Raw genomic sequence first — 20,337 nt, 5'->3', positions numbered from 1 at the left:
TTCTCACCCAATATTACTTCAATAGACTTCTAGATAAAATCTAAAATCTGTTTAAACAACCACAATAATGCAGATACTTCATTGGAATAATTCCTACCAACAAACATACATCAGCTGAACTTTGACCTACCACAAATGTCTCGGTGACAATCTTTTATCTGATTTTCGGGTGATTTTTCCAGTACAAGCTGAGACATCCCCTCTCCCATCAAGTGAGTGTGAAGGGGGAACATTTCCTGTAGCCTCAACATTATTAATTCTTCTTTGATGCTATTGTTTGATGTCACCATATTTTCCTCATATGAGACTGAATCTGAGGCTCAATTTGAGACTAGCCTCAATTGTCCTCCAATATGAATCTGATTCTGAATCTGAGGCTAACTTTATACTCATTTAATTCTCTTTCTCCCAATTAGTAATTACTTCTTTTTTTTTACATATAATACCCCCTTTGAAGAAAGAGGATTAAGTTTCACCATTTTCATCAGACGTAGGTAGAATTGCAGGTCTGAACAAAATGCATCATATCATAAAGAACAAAAAAAAAAAAAAAAAAATAATAAACAAGTTCAAGTTGGTCTTCTAAGTCAAAGATAATACAACACTTCTTGTTTCTAAAAAGCATGTCAGCTTAGTAAAACTTTCAGTATTGTATTGTAACTTGTAAACATTAGTAGCATGCGCACGCACCATTGCATGTAATCACTGGTAAATACAATGTATGTACTGTCAGGTCACCATAGTATTACATACTCTTCAAAAAACAGCCTTAAGCTATTACTATAAAACCATAAGAATTCAATGCCTTCAAAATAATGCTAGAATAGAAGCAAGGAGACATATTTCGTCGATACTGAATTAATCTACAGTTGTATATTACTTTGCTATATAGTATTAGCAGTATTCCCACACTATGTCAACAATGAAAAACAACCATCCATATACACATGTGTACATGTTGTAACATCAAAAATAAAAACACAACATCGCAAGGTTAGAGTAACAGATCATCCTTTCTCTTGAGTCGCCCACCGCCATCCACCCACCCACACCCTCCATCCCTAAGTACTCAGACACCATTGGTGAATGTAATCTTGAGTAAATATTACGCATATAGTGACATAAAAGGATCTGTCGTACATATAACACTGTTCATGTAAGATGCCCTCCGGACATACATGTACATGCAGTTTTACCTGTAGAATGGTTATATACAAATGCATGTCATTGTGTGTTTACGAAGAGCTACATTCAATGTACTTACCGATCCTGTTGTCAGTACATGTACATGTAGTTGTCTATGACAAATCTACTGGAATAGTCAATGAGACATTGTCGTGTTGTTTTCATTTCCTTAGTAATTTGTACCTACATGTAGTCCCACACTCTGCATATTGAAGTGAAATGTGCACAAATAAACATGCACTGATTATCCATAATGTATATGTATAAGGTACAAAGTACATGTATCTAGTCAATTTCACAATTATTACAAATTGGTTTCCTACGTAGATATATGTACATCTACGTGTATACATATATTCAATATCATCATTTATCTTTCTAATTACAAAATTCTTTTTTGAAATTGATACGTAAACTATTCAAAAAAACTGAGAAATATAATGGATAATATGAAATTTAAACCTAAAATAATATCATCTGTGTGACACAGTTTATTAAAAAAATATACGTAAATCCTCAATTATCATGTTCTAATGTCGTACATTTGATATTGTCTCGATGATACATGAGATGCAACTATTGAATTTCATTATTATTAATACTGTATAAACATATCCTTTTTTGTTATTGATACAGGACATGAGAATTATCAAAAATGACTGTTTGGAAATTGAAACGAGAATATCCATTTGTATATATGTAATTTCAAATTGTTCCTCTCATTTTGTTAGTAGTTCTCTGTCTGCGCCTGGAGCTCTCCGGAGAACAGGTGCATGATAAATTCATTTTATTATTATCATCATTATTATATACATATTTCTAATTAGGTGTACAAAAACTGTATTGTATGTTTTGCGTTGTCTGAACTGAAATGGTGAAATTGAGAACATGATTATGTAGTTGTAGTACACACAAGTGACGTGTATGACATATGTTCTTCTTTACGTGCAAACTTTTAATGTGTGCATACAATGTACATTATAGGCCAGTTACATAGTTGCAATTGTGCAGTGTTTTTTTTCATGTACACAGGTTGACTTGATGTTCAGTTAGGGATGATTGCACAATATCACACAAGCTCAACAAATGAACTTCGTCATTTAGGGAAGGGGTCTGACATCAATGCGATTGCTGGACTTCATTTTCGCATGTCTTACCAAATTTAGAAAACTTTCACGCCTTCTATGATTACATGTACAAGTTCTGTATTTACCACTGAGATGTTGATAAGTTGATTAAAATGTACTGCTAATGTGTGATATGTACAGTGGTGAGTTTCTTGTTGTATTTTAATGTGTTTTCTATCTGTTTACACTACATCGATAGTAGTGGTGTGACTGCTGTAATTTTTATTGTGGTTTACATCATATATAAATGTTTCGATGGCGCACTTGTTTAGGGGAAGGGGGTTTTGTCCTAAACGAACTAAGTTTGTTGTTTATTGAGTTTGTGTGACATTGTGCAATTGTCATAATGCAGCATCTGTTTGTGTGTTTGTGTTTGTGTTTGTGTTTGTGTTTGTGTTTGTGTTTGTGTTTGTGTTTGTCTGTTTGTCTGTCTGTCTGAATGTATGTATGTATGTATGTATGTATGTATGTGTGTGTGTGTGCGTGCATGTGGGAGGGGGTTATGTGTATGTACATGTATGTATGTATGTATGTATGTATGTATGTATGTATGTATGCATACATGTGTGTATGTAAGTGTATGTCTTTGTCACTGTATGTCTGTACACCTGTATAACTGTGTGTGTGTGTGTGTGTGTGTGTGTGTGTGTGTGTGTGTATGTGTGTCTTTATGTGTGTGTCAAAGTCAGAAGATGCTGCAAATTGCATTCACTCTATTTTTTTGTAGGTGGTAAATAAGTAAGATTACATTGTACAAGTTACCCATGTTTGTTTATAACACATATACTTCTGTATACATTCATTGAGGGAAGAGTTTCTCGTCAATCACACGGCCCTGAATATGTATAACTAAAATTCAACATGTGTTTATGCCTAAACCATTGTCAGTAATTGTACATGTACTGTGTTGTGTATTCTAAAAAAAAAAGGTGCTTAGCATCCACTCACTGTGTGGTCATGTGACTGGAACCATAGGAGTTGTGACATACAGGTTATCCTCTATAGTGGTCTTTTCTAAGGACTGCATCTAAGAGGGGTGAGAACAACACAGTCAGAGGTTACACTTGGCAAGAAAAGATGTCTATCGTTGACTAGTACATGTACTTTTCACAAAACAAATCATAGCGGGTAGTTGGAAAGATTGAACATACAATAAAATGGATCTGTTGTGACTTGCATATATGTGTTAGTGATAGGAAGGGGTACGTTGTAGTGTATGCACCAATGTGTGTTAGCAACAGGAATGTTATGGTACAGTATGCTGTTTGCTGTCACCTGGCTAGCAAATATTTTAAGTTCCATCAGCTTATCACATCATGCACATCCTTTTCTCAATATTGAAGTATGTTTGTCAACACCACCCCCCTCCCCCTCTCCCATGCCCCTCCAGGCACAACCTGGGAATGATGTTACAAATAATTCCATTAAATCCATCTCTCCATCTGTCCAGGCATCTGTCTGTCTGTCTGCCTGTCTGTCTGTCTGTCTGTCTCTGTCTCTCTGTTTCTCTGTCTGTCTCTGTCTGTCTGTCTGTCTGTCTGTCTGTCTGTCTGTCTGTCTGTCTGAGTCTGTCTGTGTGTCTGTCTGTCTGTTGACATCCATATCCCTGACATGCAATATCCAATTTCATTTAAACTTAGCACAAAGATGTCTTATTATAGAAGACATGTCTGTGTGACATTGTTTCAAAACATTATCAAATATGACCGAATGCCAGCCATATTTGTTGAACAAATCACTATTTAATACCCCATACATGTAACTTTCATACATAGAGACTCCATTCAAGTGTCTATCCCCATATTAGACAGTATTGTACATGTATAATCAAAGCTTAAAAAAAAACCAGTCACAACATTTTATCCAGACACCTTTGTCGAATAGTAATTTTTCAGGTAAAAACAAGAATATTAATCCCTTTTTCCTTGGAAGGTATAACTGTTATGAGATCTGTAGATAAAATAAAATTGGGATACATAGCATTATTTCCATTGCCATGGTTACATGTCATTTCTTTTTGAGTGTTATGTACATGTAGAACACAACATAAAAACCTCATTAAGTTAACGACATACCTGTATAGTCAACAACAGTGTATTGAAGTCTTTGTAGTTTTAATGTACATGTACATAGCAGTGAAAATTGATTAAAATATTCAATGTGAGAAATTGATTTTACACTTTGTTATCAAGCTTAGGAAAAAAGGGCATAAGGGAATGTAAAGAAAGTTAATGTCAATAAAATCGAAAAGCTTTCAATCCTCTACATACAGTCGGCTAGATGAAAAAAGACAGGTACACATGTTACTAGCTATTACCATTTTGATTAGGAAGGTACTGCCACAGGTATATTGCTGTCCCTAAGGGAAAATGTAATAGTCGGCTGTAGCCAAAACACAGGAATAAGGGCCAGCTGTGTGTCATCAAACGACTATGTGACAGAATGTTTCTTATACGACACAAACACACACACACACACGAAAAAAGGGTTTTGTTCATTCTTATATACTCATTGAACTAGTCACGAAATTTCTTTTTTTGAAAATTCAACGATTGAATTCATATAACAAGAGCAGACGTAGAACACTCCCAATACTAATGCATGGTTACCTTTCATAGTTGTGTATAGGCTTTGAAAACAAGGCTTGTTCAAACAATACAATAAGTGGGAGAGTTTTAAATGGATCTTTTTTTAGTACTCCATTGATTTGGGTCTTTGCTGTAATGTGTTTTTGAAATGTTTTCACTGTGTTTGAAGTGGGTGTATTGTTGTCAAGTTGTATGTTTGGGGGTTGTGTGTGTTTTTGTGTCGAAAGTTTCATGTTTTTAAAGTGGCCATATGAGAATTTGGTATTTATTTTGGATTTTTATTTGATAAAACAGTTTCACTATGTTTTTCTACTTGAAAAAATAATGTGAAAGAACATATACCAAGTCCATGTTCATCACTCAATACATTGCAAAAAAGATGCAAAAAGTGTAAAAAGTTTGTTATTGTACGTACAATAACAAACATTTTACACATTTAATGTTTTGCCGTTTATTGAGATGTGAACATGGACTTGGTGTATGTTATTTCACATTATTTTTCCAAGTAGAAAAACATACTGAAGCTGTTTTATCAAATAAAAATCCAAAATAAATACCAAATTCTCATCCATATGGCCATTTTAATGTATGTATGGAACCGTTATTTCAGTCATGATTTTGATAAAGCAATAGATTACGAATTGTCGTCTGTAGGAAAAAGTATTGAGGGTGCTAAGCCCTTTTCTAATTTCTTCACAAAATAAGACAGAAAATAATAGATTTGAATTTTAAGATAAAAAAAGATCGAAATCTTACTATGTTTTGGATTGAATGCTCCTGAAAAAAGTATCATGGGTGCTAAACCCTTGCATAATGTCTTGACAAAATATAAGGAAATAATAATAAACGTAATGTTAAAAAAAATCAGAAATCCTACCATGTTTTGGATTGAATGACACTTGTCAGAGATTTTCGAAGGATGAAACACTAGATATTGATGTCATGTCTCAAGAGTTAAGAAATAAATTAGTTATACAGATTTATTGTTAAATGTACCTGCTAAGGAATAAATGGGTTATACAGATGTAATGGTAAATGCGCCTGAAATGAGTTATTCAGATTTAATGTTAAATGTACCTGAAATGAGTTATACAGATATAATGTTAAATGTACCTGCTAAGGAAGAAATGAGTTATACAGATGTAATGTTAAATGCACCTGAAATGAGTTATTCAGATTTAATGTTAAATGTACCTGCTAAGGAAGAAATGAGTTATACAGATGTAATGTTAAATGCACCTGAAATGAGTTATTCAGATTTAATGTTCAATGTACCTGCAGACAGAATATCAACATTCAAATTATGTCTCAGTGTTCTCTCTAGAATGCTTTCGCAAATGTGCTCAGAGACCAGTACTGTTCTCTGTAGTTGCTGTTTGGAGTTTGGTGGCTTTTGTTTTGACACAATTTATACATCAGAATTAAAGGTTTTGGAATGTGATTTCATTTCATCAAGAGTTTGCTTAGACATTATAAAATAACCTGGCACCCTAAACATCTTTGACCGTGTTCACGGAGAACTCTTTGATGTTGTTACCCGATATTTGTCATCATTCAGCCAAAAGAAATTATGAGTAACCTAAGGTGCCTTGTCACTATGAGTTGAAAAGGATTAGTGACAACATTTAACAAGTATCAAAATATTGGAAAACAAGAAAATTTTACCAGTACAAGCTTAATTTTAGCAAAGAATGGAGTGAAAAAATAACAGTGGTGCTAAAACGTTTTGACTCATATTTTTTTCAGCACATTCTCATAAGCCAGATCACATACATGTATTTCTGCTGAAGAAATGAATATGTAAAGCCTCTTGGTGGGTATCACATTATGTTTTGGATGGTGTCATAAAGACTAAAAGAGGCTTGTGAATGACGTAGACATGCATCATTTTATTGTGATGGAAAACGACATATAAATCCCATATTTTTTGTTTGTTGTATAGCGTACCATCAATTAAATTCTTTGTTTGCCAGCCAGCCGGCCATGTACGGGAGGGTTTTTGGATATATTTCAAAAAATGAAAAGCATTTTGTTTTGCTCAAAATTTCTGTGGAAGGCAGTATTTTACACTCTTGTAAATGTATAACCCAGACAAATAATATAGAATAACTACATATATTTCTAAATAGACAATCAAAACTTTGGAGTTTGACATTTATATTTAACCAGAATAGTAGATTTAGATGCAATCAGAAAATGAATCAACAGAAAAGTGAATTTTACATGACATGCTAGCATTGTGTGTTTTTCTTCTCTGTTTGCTTTTTCACTGTCTGCCTGGTAGGCTTTGTTGAAATTCAAGGACAGCAAACAAAGTATTGAATTGATGGAGACTAATGAAAAAAACCCAATAACAGTTAAATTAATAGAAAAAAAAAATCTACTTTCGATGAAAATATGCAATGTGTCGTTTAGTAAAAGACAAATAATACTTTATATAAAGTTATTTATATCGGAATTCTTTTTTGTGTCTCTTTCAGGTAACCACGATGTGATGAGTCAAATAACGGACAACGTAGATTTCAACTACGTTCATATTTTACGTCTTCTATACTCCAAAGATGATCTGGTCAAACTCCTGGCTGGATCAGCGCTTGGGGCGTTTGCGTATAATAACTTAGGTCAACAGAAGAATATTGCCGAGTCAGGAGGCGTTAGGTATCACTGTTTTGTGCCATTCCTGGAATCGGAAGATGAATTCTATCGATGTAATGCTGCTTTTCAGGTATGTGTTGTACTTTGACCTTTGACCCTCTGTACTACTGACTGTGTGCTGATCCTCAACACTACCATTTGTTCGTATTGCATTCGACCCTTAAGGCTGTTCTGGCTGTAGCTGGAATATTATTTTTTTCAGTCAGACAACCAACAAATATAGTCATTGAAAATTTTTGAAATACCTATTATTAGACACTGTACATGTTGATAAAGGGGTCAGTACCAGTTCTGTATATAGATAGTACAGTAACAACTTGAAATTGTGATCACGTCGGGGTGCTGAATTTAGGGTGCGGACCCAAAAATCAATTTGAATTTATTTGAATTAAACTTTACAAATTTTTATTGAATTTATTGTATGTTTTATTTGTACAGCTTCACAAATATGTTCACTCACATGTGATTCAGTATGCCATACTTTTGTTGTTTTTTAAAGGCATGGATGAATTTCATAGCCTGTCAAATTAAATTTTAGTTTCTGCAACTAATTGCTATAAGCATGGAACATATTCATTTATTTAACTTTGACAAAAGTCAGGTAGTCCACACAGGTGACGAATACCTATAAACACGAACCCCAAAACTAATATAGACAGAGAAAAAAGAATAAACGGAAACAAAGATAAAATTACATTAAATGACATTTTGTAACTTTTTTCTGATAATTAAGATTACATGTAGGTGTCATGAGCAGTTTGATGGTTCAGTCTTGGTCTTACTTTTGTGACGTATTGAAGTACATGTATGCTAATATGTTATTGAAACTACAAAAGTGAATTGGATCCTGTCTAGCAACATTTCACCTCACTTCACAATCAAATTATTATCAAATAAAGTTGGAAAGCCACGACTCGGCATGAGTTTACTTTTCCAGTAGTACCATACACTAGTAGAAAAAATAGTACAGTTTACGACACTTTCCGTACTATAGTTCAGATTGAGTTCAATTCTGTACTTTTATGCTGATGAGGTGGACGTTTCTGTACTTTCCCATTAGCGCCTGTCTAATCGGATTATACTCGATCTGAAAAATAGTTCAGATTGCGAGTCGGAAGTGATTTGAATACATTTGCATTTAGTTCAGAATATATTCATGAGTTCACCCCCATAACCGGGCAGTAAACAAATGAATATTCAAATCTATCTCGCCTGCATGTGATTCAAGGCGTGTACACTAATTGTTTGACCCACAGAAAACTAACAGTAACACTATTTAGTTAGTTAGTTGTCTGTGTTTGACCACATGAAGGCGGAGGGGGAGGGTGCAAAAGAAAAGGGTTACACACATGTACAGTGTATGATATGATGAGAGCTACATTTAATGTACATGTACATACGAACTGACATGTATACGTACATGTACAACTACGCTAGCATGTAAACGTTAGCAAAAACTCTTACTACTACCTCAGACCACTAAAATACTAGAGTGGTCTGAGCTACTACTACTTGCAAAAAGTATTTACAAGCATTTCCATGTAGGTCAATGAAATATCACCTATGTGGGTTATACTTCAATAGTCGGTCAAACAGCGTAAAGGTCTACATTCTACAATGACAGACATGATTGTTCAACTCGGTGCGATCTAAGATGAATTCACGGTGTATATTTGGTTACGTCGCCTTTGAATTGATGATGACGACTCGTCCGACCTAGACTGTTCTGGTCCAGTTTCAAGTGAAAGTCAGAATTATCACGGTGCCATTGATTATACTAACTGTGATGAAACTCGCCCACTCTAGTCTCTATGACTTCATTAGCCCCAAAATGCAAGAACTTAATAATGGTATTGTAAATCGAAGTTCATGCATGCTCTGACTGTCGCCTGTTTTTTGTTTTCTTACATTTTATACAATTTTGAATTGTTAGCTTTGTATTTCCTGCATTAATGTTGAAAACTGGTCTTTTTACTGTGCGTCTTCAATGCGCAGGTAAAATAGTGTGTTAATCTAGCATCGTGAGTACGCGCTCGCTTATGGTTTCGCATACCTTGGACTGCCTGTCATTCAGTATTGTTTTAGCCTATTTATTTCTAAAGAAAAATGGTCTGTAAAGGGACTGCTTTAGTTGTCACAGTGCCTTTGTGGATTTATAAATCGATTTATGACAAGTGAGTCTACCTATTTTTTTTCCGACCCACTCAGTCAAGGAGTGCGATACACCAATCACCGTGTATTTAGCTTTGTATACAGTGTATGGATAATAGCAAGTTTCGGGACTGAAAAATCATAAATTGTTTGTTAGACTTATTTTTTATTCAATGTAATCTGGGTTGATTGGGAATTTTCAGATATCAGGATTTAAACCTCGGATTTCAACTCAGAAAGGCTATATTTTTTGCCTCAGTCTGAATTATATTAGTAGAACTCTCACCAACGTTCCCAATGTGAAGTGATCTGAAAGTTGGTGAGAGGTCCTCACGTTGGATTGCAGCACTGCATGTTCTTGCCGAGAAGATAAAGAGGTGTAGTAATTATGGTTTAAAACTGACTTTTACAAACGCCAGTCGTGTAGGGTCTATGATTTTTTATGTTGTGGATGAATGCGGCACTTTGATCTGAACCTCAGACCACTATAATAGGAACAGACTAGAATCGCTTTTTGTTTTAGGTGTAAATGGGGCTCTAAACCCATCTTCTCTGTCGTGCATGGTTACCCTTCAAACCTGATTCAAGCCGAACGTTGTGCAAAACGATACTTCGTGTCTTTACGGGGTTTTTTTGCAATTGTGTTTTAGTGGCCTGAGTCTGAACAAGTGTTCATACAGTACAGCAAAGTCCCACCAACAAAATCCATAGCAATAGATGCAGGAAAACCTCAGTATGGGCGACGGTGAAATCATGGTGTTAATTCTAAAACTTTTGAAAGCAAGAACATATGTTTGTGCAACTTTTGTATTAAAAGCATACCATTCCAATTCAAGGACAACGATTTTGTTCAGAAATGGTGGTAGGACTATAATCCTTCCTACCTCCTTCCTTCCTACCTCCATAGTTCAAAACCGCTGATCGTAACTGCATGGTACAGCGCATCTACATTTATTTCTGAGTTCCGGAGGGCATTATTTGATAAGTACCCCATTCGTCCCTGTATTAGATCTTGTATAGTCATAACATTACAAAGATATGTGATTGTTGTGATCATTTCATTTGCTCATTATGTATTCAAGTGTAGTCAAATTTTCTTAGGTGTATGAGCAACTTTACTTCACCAATAAATTCTACTTTCTCACGAGTATTGTAAAATAACATGGCTATAATATGATACTACACAGCACGTTTTAGACGTATTTGCATATCAATGTCATCTTCAAATTTTCTTGAAGAATTCTTCATCCAGATACTCTAACATACCTGCACACCAAATGTCAGCCCATTCAATCGATTAGTTTTGCGGCTGTCATTCATTTTTACTTTGAATTCTTTTATTTACAAAACAAATGACAGTTTTTGACCCCAAAAATGACCAAAAACAGAAAATTGAAAATATCTTGCTGTCATAAACAAATATGAATAGACTTCTCGATAAAATTCCATTTACTCATTGGGAACATCGAACGTACAATGTTAAAAAGTCGCACTGGCGCAAAGTATCATGGGAAAACTTTCTTTGGCACACCTCACTTAGGAAATATAGCCGCAACAAAAAAGTTAATACTGGGATCATGTCTTTTTAAATTTAGCCTTTACCTTATAGAATAGAAGTATCAAAAGTGTATGCACTAACAAGTATCTGTGGTTTGTGCAAACATGCCAAATCGCTGATGATTGTTAAACAACAAAACTTTGCATACCATTGTCATTAATAATTCTACGTTTTACTTCTGAATCAGTTCTAAACACTTACGATTGAAATGATCGTCAACGATACGCTGATTTGTAGTTGAGGGTAATTAAAAATATTTTACAATGACGATTTCGACCATTAGCCGATGGAGGTGACCCCAACCAAACCTGTCACAAGATGTAAACTTGCACACTTTTTGTGTGTCAATATGTCTGTTCTGGTCAGTCTGTTTTGGGAATTTATGGTACACTCACTGTCGCTGTTTTCAGCCAGGGTCACGTTATTCGACGATTACTATTTGGATAAACACTGCAAAAAAGTAACACCCGTCATTGTTGCTTAGACAGGGTCTTTTTCAACATGATTTATAGTAAGAAGTAACTTTGTTGATGGTGTAGTCACTGAATTTATAACCCTACATCGATGACTTAGTAATTGAACACGCAAATGAATTATCATGAACACTGATCTACAACCGATCCGACCCTGGGATTCGATCACAATTCATGGCGTCGCTTGCCAGTCTATGTCTATGTCTTGGTCACGCAAACGTGAACACTCTGATATCTGAAACACTTCTTTGCTCCAGATACGCACCTTTTTTTCATGGAAAATGTCATATAGTTTGAAGTAAGCTGGGAGAAAATATTAATGAGATATTTGTAGATTTAAATAAGAGTGAAATGATAGTCAAGTGATTTTGAACCATCTCCGTGTATTTTGCTTTAGCGAAAACACTGACAACTACTAGTATGTGATCGCCCGGTCGTCAAATTGCAAAGAACAATGAAGAACAGCTGAACACCTTCCTGTGGTCATCTGTTCCTTTCCGTACCGACTCTCAATTGTTTTGCTGCGTTTACTTGTATATCTTTAATAACAATAGTTTTTTAACTAACACCAATGTTCTTCCACTTTCTTTGCTTTCAAAATCAGTCACTTACTGTTGTAGCCAGTCAAAGACAGCCATCCTCAACTGGAAACACACCATGACAACAAAGATATACCAGAAAGTCATGACGTTTTGAATCATATCATTCGGCCCCCAACCCTGTTTTTGACAATTAAAAAATGCTCTACTACCCATCACAGCCAGTATCAATCAGACTTTTTCCATATATTATATTCCACCCTAACTTAACCCATATGACCGCCCCATTTATAACTCGTATGTCCGGACATGAACATGATTGGCTTTTCGCTGACCAAGGGGTATGAGACCATATGTGGAAGTGGGGGATAAGCTTATCAAATATGACCGTAGTTCCATGTAAATTAAAACTTATAGTTATGCTTATAGTCGTTACGTTTTCAGTTTATTGTGGTACCCGCTTGATGCTTTCTCTGAAGATGCCGACGGGATCAGTCTAAAATTCAGTTCTGGTGTATAAACTACAATGTATCACACATATCATGACTCTCACTATCCAATCCATCGGCTATACACTGGAGAACACAAGGACTATACTGACTGTTTTCTATCCAGCACGAAATAAATTGAGAATACGTGGAACTTATATGTACATGAACAGTAGCTCCGACAACTCTGACAAGTCTCTATATACCCCACCAGGCCTCTTTGCTGGAGTTCGCGGAGCGTGTGTTGTCAGTGCTAATCTCGTCTAGTTCCTATCACCGTGTTCCTAAACAGTATCGTTACCATTTACACCTCCACTCACTAAACTTGGTTTAGTCATAGAAAATAGAGAGGACCCTCTCTATTGTCTATGGTTTAGTTAGATACCAATTGGCATCTGGACTAGAGCTAATCACGAGTCCATCACAACGTGCATGCATCATTTTCTGATGTCCGCATTTGATTTGGACATTGAAGTAAATGATTTTACATTTCTGAGTCTCATTCGGTATTTTTCCACTGTTCTATATGTGGTAGCTACTACTTTTGGCACAATAAAAAAAAAAGATGTTACGAAGACGAAAAAAAATATAATCGAGATGCACGATAAACATTTTTGGAAAAAAAGTCACATAAATGACTGCAGTATCCATATTTTTAATTGGCATGATTGAAGACTTTAAAAAATGAATGATGATAAAAGTGAGATTTTGCCTCAGTGATGGTTTTTCTATACAAGCGATAACATCACGATACCGGGTACTTCACAAACATTATCTCACTGACTTCAAAACCATAGTGACTAAATCGTTTCGTACAATTAGACGGCATGATGTTTTTTACGTCTCGCACAAGCATATACAATGGTACACTTTACCAAATTGTAATAGACCATGTAAATATTACATTGACCGATGCAGATCTTGCTCGCGCAGGTTGGGTAGATTTATATGCTACGTTATGCCTTAGGCCTAAAAAATAACTGTTTGGTTTCTGTTACCCGACCCACCTAGTTTTTCACTGCCGACCCTTAACTTTTTTTTTACGTGTTCTTGAAAAACTAACAAAATCGCAACAATTGTGAAGTCTCACGAGACATAGTGGATGCAGAAACTGACATCAACTTAAAAAGACAATATAAAACTGTTCCTCCAATCTGTAATGGTTGTACATCTAATGGAAAGAAGCCAATAACACAGAGATCATTTGGAAAAAATGGAAAACCAGAATTAGACACTCGCACATGAATAAAAATAAATCTACCTACCCCACCTATTTATTTATTTTGCCTAATCGGAACAACACAATTTTTTTAATAGGCCTATTTCCTAACTCAAGCTTAAATTATTGGACCCTTGTGAACCAAAAATGTGCGAAAATACAACGCCAAAATAGTAACGCTTTGCACGGTTTTCACACTGAGCAATACGATTAGATCATAGACAGTGAAGTTCTCCAGTGTCTCTGGTTAGACCGACAACAATGAAACCGTTAGCGGGATCTCAGAGTCATACTCATTCACATACAATTTTTTATGGCTGTTCACGTTGGTTAGCAACATCTCTGTCTTTGAGTTTGAATGAAATCGCTGCCATTCCCTACAGGAAACTGTTCTATGGAATTACATGCCAGGAGCGCTTTCAATATCATAGAATGTTTTGTTGATCTTTTTTTTTTTTTCTTCTTTTTTTTTTTTTTGGGGGGGGTCGACAACTTTTACCAAGACAACCATTATATTAATCATTATAGTAACTACCTAGCATGGCTAATAGCCATACTGAGGTAGAACTGTAGATTGCTAAAATGTTATGGGTTGCTGGTTGTACACAACCTCAGCATATGCCACTTGACTTTCAGGCATTAATAGGTGGCAGAAATAGTCCGCACCAGGGCCGCTCTGTAGTCCGCATAAAAGGGTGACTAAGCCCAGACAATATTGTCCACACCAGATTTGGAGGTGTGAACGCATTTAAAGCTGACTCGGTTCTAAATCTTGGTGCATATTCATGAGGTCGACACCTAGAAAATGAACCATGTGTACATTTCTTTTGTCTTTTGTTAGTTAATTTATGCGGGTAAACTGTGTCTTCACTAACATTTTCCACTAAAAGTTTCAAAATTGTCTTGTTTTTTGAAGGACTACTATAATAATATTTCACCGCCCTTGCTTTATTGTCATATCAGGAAAGTCAAGAACTTGACAAAAGCTATTCAAAACAAAGTAATCAAAGTTGTAAAACCAAAATGGTGCCGTGGAGAGTTGTGTCTGGTCATGTTCTGATCATGGAAGTATAACCCACGGTCTGATCTAGTAGCAGTATATCAACGACGAATCTACATTACAAACAAACAAACAAACAAACAACACACACACACACACGGTGATATTAAAAAGCACGCAACACAAAGGTTGGTTCACATCCCTCGCATCAGTACCGGTACCCATTCTACTGAGTTATAAATATAAATCACATTCTCAGCTACAACATTGAACTTGTATGATACAAAAATCTTCAGAATGTGCGGGCCATATTTTCACTACCGGCATTGGCAGTCACCATCACTGCCTTTAAAAAAAATTAATACAGATAAATGGAAGCAAAAACAATCCTCTTGACGGTAGTTTAGTAGTCAGTTATGAATTATGTAACGTTAAATAACGCTATTCAAATATTTCCCTCTATGCCTCCCATATACCGATAGTAAATCTTCAAACATCCATACAGACATGCGGACTTTGCTCCCTACTAGATACATCCATGTTTTACGTTACTTTCGTATTGCAAATTTAGCTGATGATGTCATGTCAAAGCCACGTGGTCTAAAAACCTGAATCTCCGTACATACATTTCGATATGAAATTATTTATCCGTGATGTTTAGAATTTTGGTCGGTCAATATAGTTTCAATGACCAAGTGTGACCCCCACTGATGTCTAAAGTACTAATATCAGTACCTGACCGGCCATGGCCATGGCCTTGTTTTTGTTTTTGATTTTCTTCAATATTCAAATCTACGTAATGTCTGGTTTGTTAGGCCATAAATTCCAAGCATATTTACCATGATATCACAAATATAGACCAGTTACAGAAAGTAATAAGTGTCAGCAAAATACTGTAATATCGACACTGTTTCACGGATTTTAGGGACGCTGGTGCTTGGATTATTTTACGGTTGACATTACCTAGCCAGTAATATAAGGAGTAGTACATGGGTATTTTATCCCTGGACTCTCTGTCTGTTTATATCGAAATGGAATAAGCTGAAACAGTTCTTCTTTGAGCAGGAAATATGTTGTGATTATGGATATTATATATATACATGTATATAATTGCCAACACATCGGCAACGAGAGTAATGACATTGACTATACGTAATATGTAAAGATGTAGTGTAAAATTGGAATACGGTCGTCAGGAACTAGATTAGGGTAGGGGGAGGCTCAGGAGAAAAATTGTTGTCACGGGAAAAAAACGAATTGGGACGTGCGTGAAAATTCGGATTGTCTGAAAGGGGCCCGGAGTCACGTACAAATATTTTGCTCATGAGTTGAACCAAATTTAACTCCAGGAGCAGACGTTTAACAAGCGTATTTTTAAAAGGGTGACTGGCAGAGAATGTGTGTCTCTTGAAGGGTAGACAATATACTCGCGATAGACTATGGGTTTCAGGCCACTGTGTCAGACGTGGTCTTGGAGGAGTCAGTACAATTCCTCCAAGAGTGGTAAGAGGCCAAGCCTGAAATAGACGGGTTTGCAAGTAGAAGTTTACATGCCTTGTCTGTGGTTTACATTGTGCACGCAAAACATCCCACAAAACCGGCCATAACTAAAGCGGCATATCAGTAAATATGAAAAACGTGATCTTGGTAATTTGGATACCAGTTCTGAAAATATTCTCCGGGAAAATAGGTTAAAATGAACATCAAGATAGCTGCCTATTTCCCATTGTTTATAAATCGTCAAGAGGTTAAGCTATCCACTCAGATGAACCACTCTTTGTCACTTTATAATCTGGCATTATACATGGGATAATTTCCAAAATGTACATGTTTTATCGTTTCATTTTGGACTTTATAGAAGTTGATGACTAAAATTACCTTACCCTCGATGAAAGTTATGAATGCGACTAGGTTTTACCATAGACAGGGTGGAGGGTCTATGGTTTTACCTACTAGAATTAGTTGCGACAAGATTGTAAATGCACATGGGCGAGTTTTGCCAGATTGCTTTATTTCAAGTGATTTGAAAATTGTGAATGGCGGACTTGGCCGTGGTCCATCGAATTGTCGAGTACTACCGTGGTGGCACTAGTCGTTCCTCACTGGAACGGCAAGTGCCACCTTATGGCGATATTTATTGTCTTTGAACCTTTCTCAACAAATAAATCACACATAACTCCCCAAACGCTTCCATTCTAGAAATCCGGTGCCGACCCTAAACCTTTTTAATAAAGAAGAAAAATCAGTAAAATCGAGAAAATTGTGAGTGAAGTCTTGCCAGAAATGGTCATCAACTTAAAAAAGACAATAAAAAAACGCGGTTCTTCCAATCTGGAATGCAGAGCAGATGTCTTTGAAATAGAATTATTTAGTTTGGTTTAAAATTTAGTTGAAGTGGGCACAAAACTTGATTTGGTTCTGACTGTTCTGAATTTAGGGACACGAAATCGTCTCCCTGATGGCAGGAGTTCAAAGTGTTGGGACATAATGTGGCCTTTGTCATTTACCATTTTCCCAGCTTTGTTTTGTACACGAGATGTAAACATTTCATTCAAATTAGTCTACTTTTCACTCAATACTTTACTAAACACATTTACAATTTTGTTCAAGACACTCTTGTAGCTAGTCCCTAGACTACCAAACCAGCACAAAAAAGAAAATGTTAAACCGACTCAAAACTCCGATAGAATGTCTGTAATACCATGGCATTTACAAAATTTTAGGCCCCTCAATTATTGTAGACAGTAAACTCTAGATTGACATTTCTTGTTAATGAAATCTGTGTTGGCCTTAACATTTGATTTATTATCCAAGACTGTTCCTATATATATATATATATATATATATATATATATATATATATATATATATATATATATATATATATATATATATATATATATATATATATATATATATATATATATATATATATATATATATATATATATATATATATATATATATTTAGTCACCTGTTCAACTTTAACATTGTCAATAAAAAGGTCGGGCACTACTTTAGGGTTCTTCCTAAAGTCGACCTTTCGTCCAAGTAGTTTTCTTTACACCAAGTAACAAACCTATCAACTTCATCGAAATAAGTACGGTCAGAATTTGACAGGTCAACTAATGCAGAGTTATCAGAATATTTGATAAGTGGATTTGTATCGGTACCTGATGAGCAGTCATTTGTGTAAAGTGTAAATAGTTTGTGTGAGAGTATCGTGCTCTGTGAGGCACCCCTAAATGTTGAATGGAAGGCTGAACTTAATTTTTGGTAGCGAACAAACTGGGAAAGGTTGACAAGAAAATCCATTATCCAGAGGATGAGTTTGGGGTTAACGTTTAAATAACTAAGTTTATGAGCCATCATGTTTGGTTGACTTCTGTTAACGACTGATGAAAAATCAATAACCAATAGTCTTACAAATGAACTTGGTTTTTCAAGATGTGTATACGCATCGTGAAGTAATGTGAGAGTTGCATTATCAGTACCTCTATTACTTTAATATGTAAATTGGTATGGGTCAAGGTGTGAATGTTTTTGTGGGTTTTGACAAAGTAAAATACGCTCGAAGCATTTCATCACAATGGAAGTCAGTGCTACAGGACGATGCCTTGGAAGTTTTTAGGGACCGGACAGATGGTAGATGTTTTCCAAATGGTTGATATCGTATGATCATTGTACGACCAATTGAACAATCTACTGGAAACACTAGCTAACTGCGATGCATAGACATTCAGTAACCTACCACATATGTTATCAGGACCCATAGCTTTCCTTATATTTAGTTTCTTAAAAATAGACAACTCGTTTATCACTGATTTCAAATTAACTCTTCTTTTCTTCTTATTTACTCTCAAGATCTAACCCGATGTTATCTATTTCCTTTCCAAAATCGTGAATATCAAAGCGACAGTACATTACAACTTCGCCTCGCCACCACCCTGTGTTGCTTGGCAAGGTGGTAAATAAAACAAGTTTGCCTTTGGGATTATATTAACTGGGATTGTCGACACTGAATAATCCGGTCAATCATGGCACTGCGCTCATTGTATGTCACGGCGTACAAGTATAAACGACGTTCATACTTCCATGACCATAGTTTCTGCGACCTGTCATTTGTTTGACCATAGACACTCCACCTTTGTGGAGGGTCCATGGTTTGATGGGATGCGTTAATTCTGGCAAACTTGTTTGGCAAATCGATCTGACGCAATATAGCTTGTGACCGTGGCATGCATAGCTTGGGTCAAAATCTATAACACCATTAAAGTATAAATAATGTTTAAACTTCCACGATAACACATACCATGGAAGTAGCCATGCACATACCTTTGAGAAATTATACTGACAGTATAATTACTCCAAGCACAGACTATTCTCGTGTCAAACCCCGACACGAACTTGTTTTTCCTTGAAGAGTATATCTCGTGAGACCTATGGAAATTATCAAAATCTATATTGTAGTTGAAAAGAGCAAGAATGAAAAGAGGGGAAATTTAAGGGACATCATTTCTATATACACGTGTATTGTGCAAAGAACCCGATATCTTTGACCGCGTTGCCGTCAACCGAGCAGTGGTAATATATATATATATATATATATATATATATATATATATATATATATATATATATATATATATATATATATATATATATATATATATATATATATATATATATATATAAGAGGTAAGTCATAAACTGAAGGAAAAGTGCTCAATACTGAGAAGTAGAGCTGTATTTACACAAAGTACACAAGTTATGGTACGGAGGCCGTTACGATCTTCAGACGACTAAATAACGGAAATTCAAGTGATAGAATTCGATGCGCGTTGTTGAGTGACATGGTGGAATGATAGAATGTATTTGTTTTCGTGGACGATTTAGTGGACGATCTAGTGGAATTAATCTCTAAAAAAAAACATGAATCATGGTCTGAGTACTTCACAAATGTATTCAATGCTCAAGTCCAAAGTGATGAAAGTTTCTCGATTTCCATGATCTTATCAGATCCACCTTGATAGACATAAATTCAGGCATTAATGGTGAGATTAATATCCGACTGTAGTCTTTTGGACAAGGTAATTACTTTGATAGTCTAGTTCCTATACTGTATCATTACCATTTATACCTCCACTCAAAGTATAGTCAGAGTCGTTACTCTAGAAGTCTTGAAATGCATGAGATGCAATTTAAAATTCATTTACAGCCACCCACACAGTCATTAACACCATGTCTTTGTTAATAAATCACAAAACTCTAACCAATAACACAGTCCCTCATAAAGTTAGTGTTTATTGGGACAGTAATGTTCAAATGTGGTATATTTGTCAGCCCATGATGC

At 35.6% G+C, this 20,337-nt stretch overlaps 1 protein-coding gene across 2 annotated transcripts in view; it reads left to right on the top strand.

The window, feature by feature from the left end:
- LOC144437806 (ankyrin and armadillo repeat-containing protein-like) overlaps positions 1-20,337 on the top strand; it is a 46,430-nt gene that overhangs the window by 11,499 nt on the left and 14,594 nt on the right. For both annotated transcript variants that reach the window (XM_078126833.1, XM_078126831.1), the window contains exon 3: positions 7,381-7,625. In XM_078126833.1, coding sequence (XP_077982959.1) covers positions 7,381-7,625 — 245 coding nt within the window. The remainder of the gene's footprint in view (positions 1-7,380; positions 7,626-20,337) is intronic.

The sequence above is a fragment of the Glandiceps talaboti genome, chromosome 7, assembly GCF_964340395.1.
Source record: "Glandiceps talaboti chromosome 7, keGlaTala1.1, whole genome shotgun sequence".
Classification (NCBI taxonomy): Eukaryota; Metazoa; Hemichordata; class Enteropneusta; family Spengelidae; genus Glandiceps; species Glandiceps talaboti.
The sequence above is the reverse complement of the archived record's forward strand: the minus strand, read 5'-3'. Positions and strand labels throughout refer to the sequence as shown.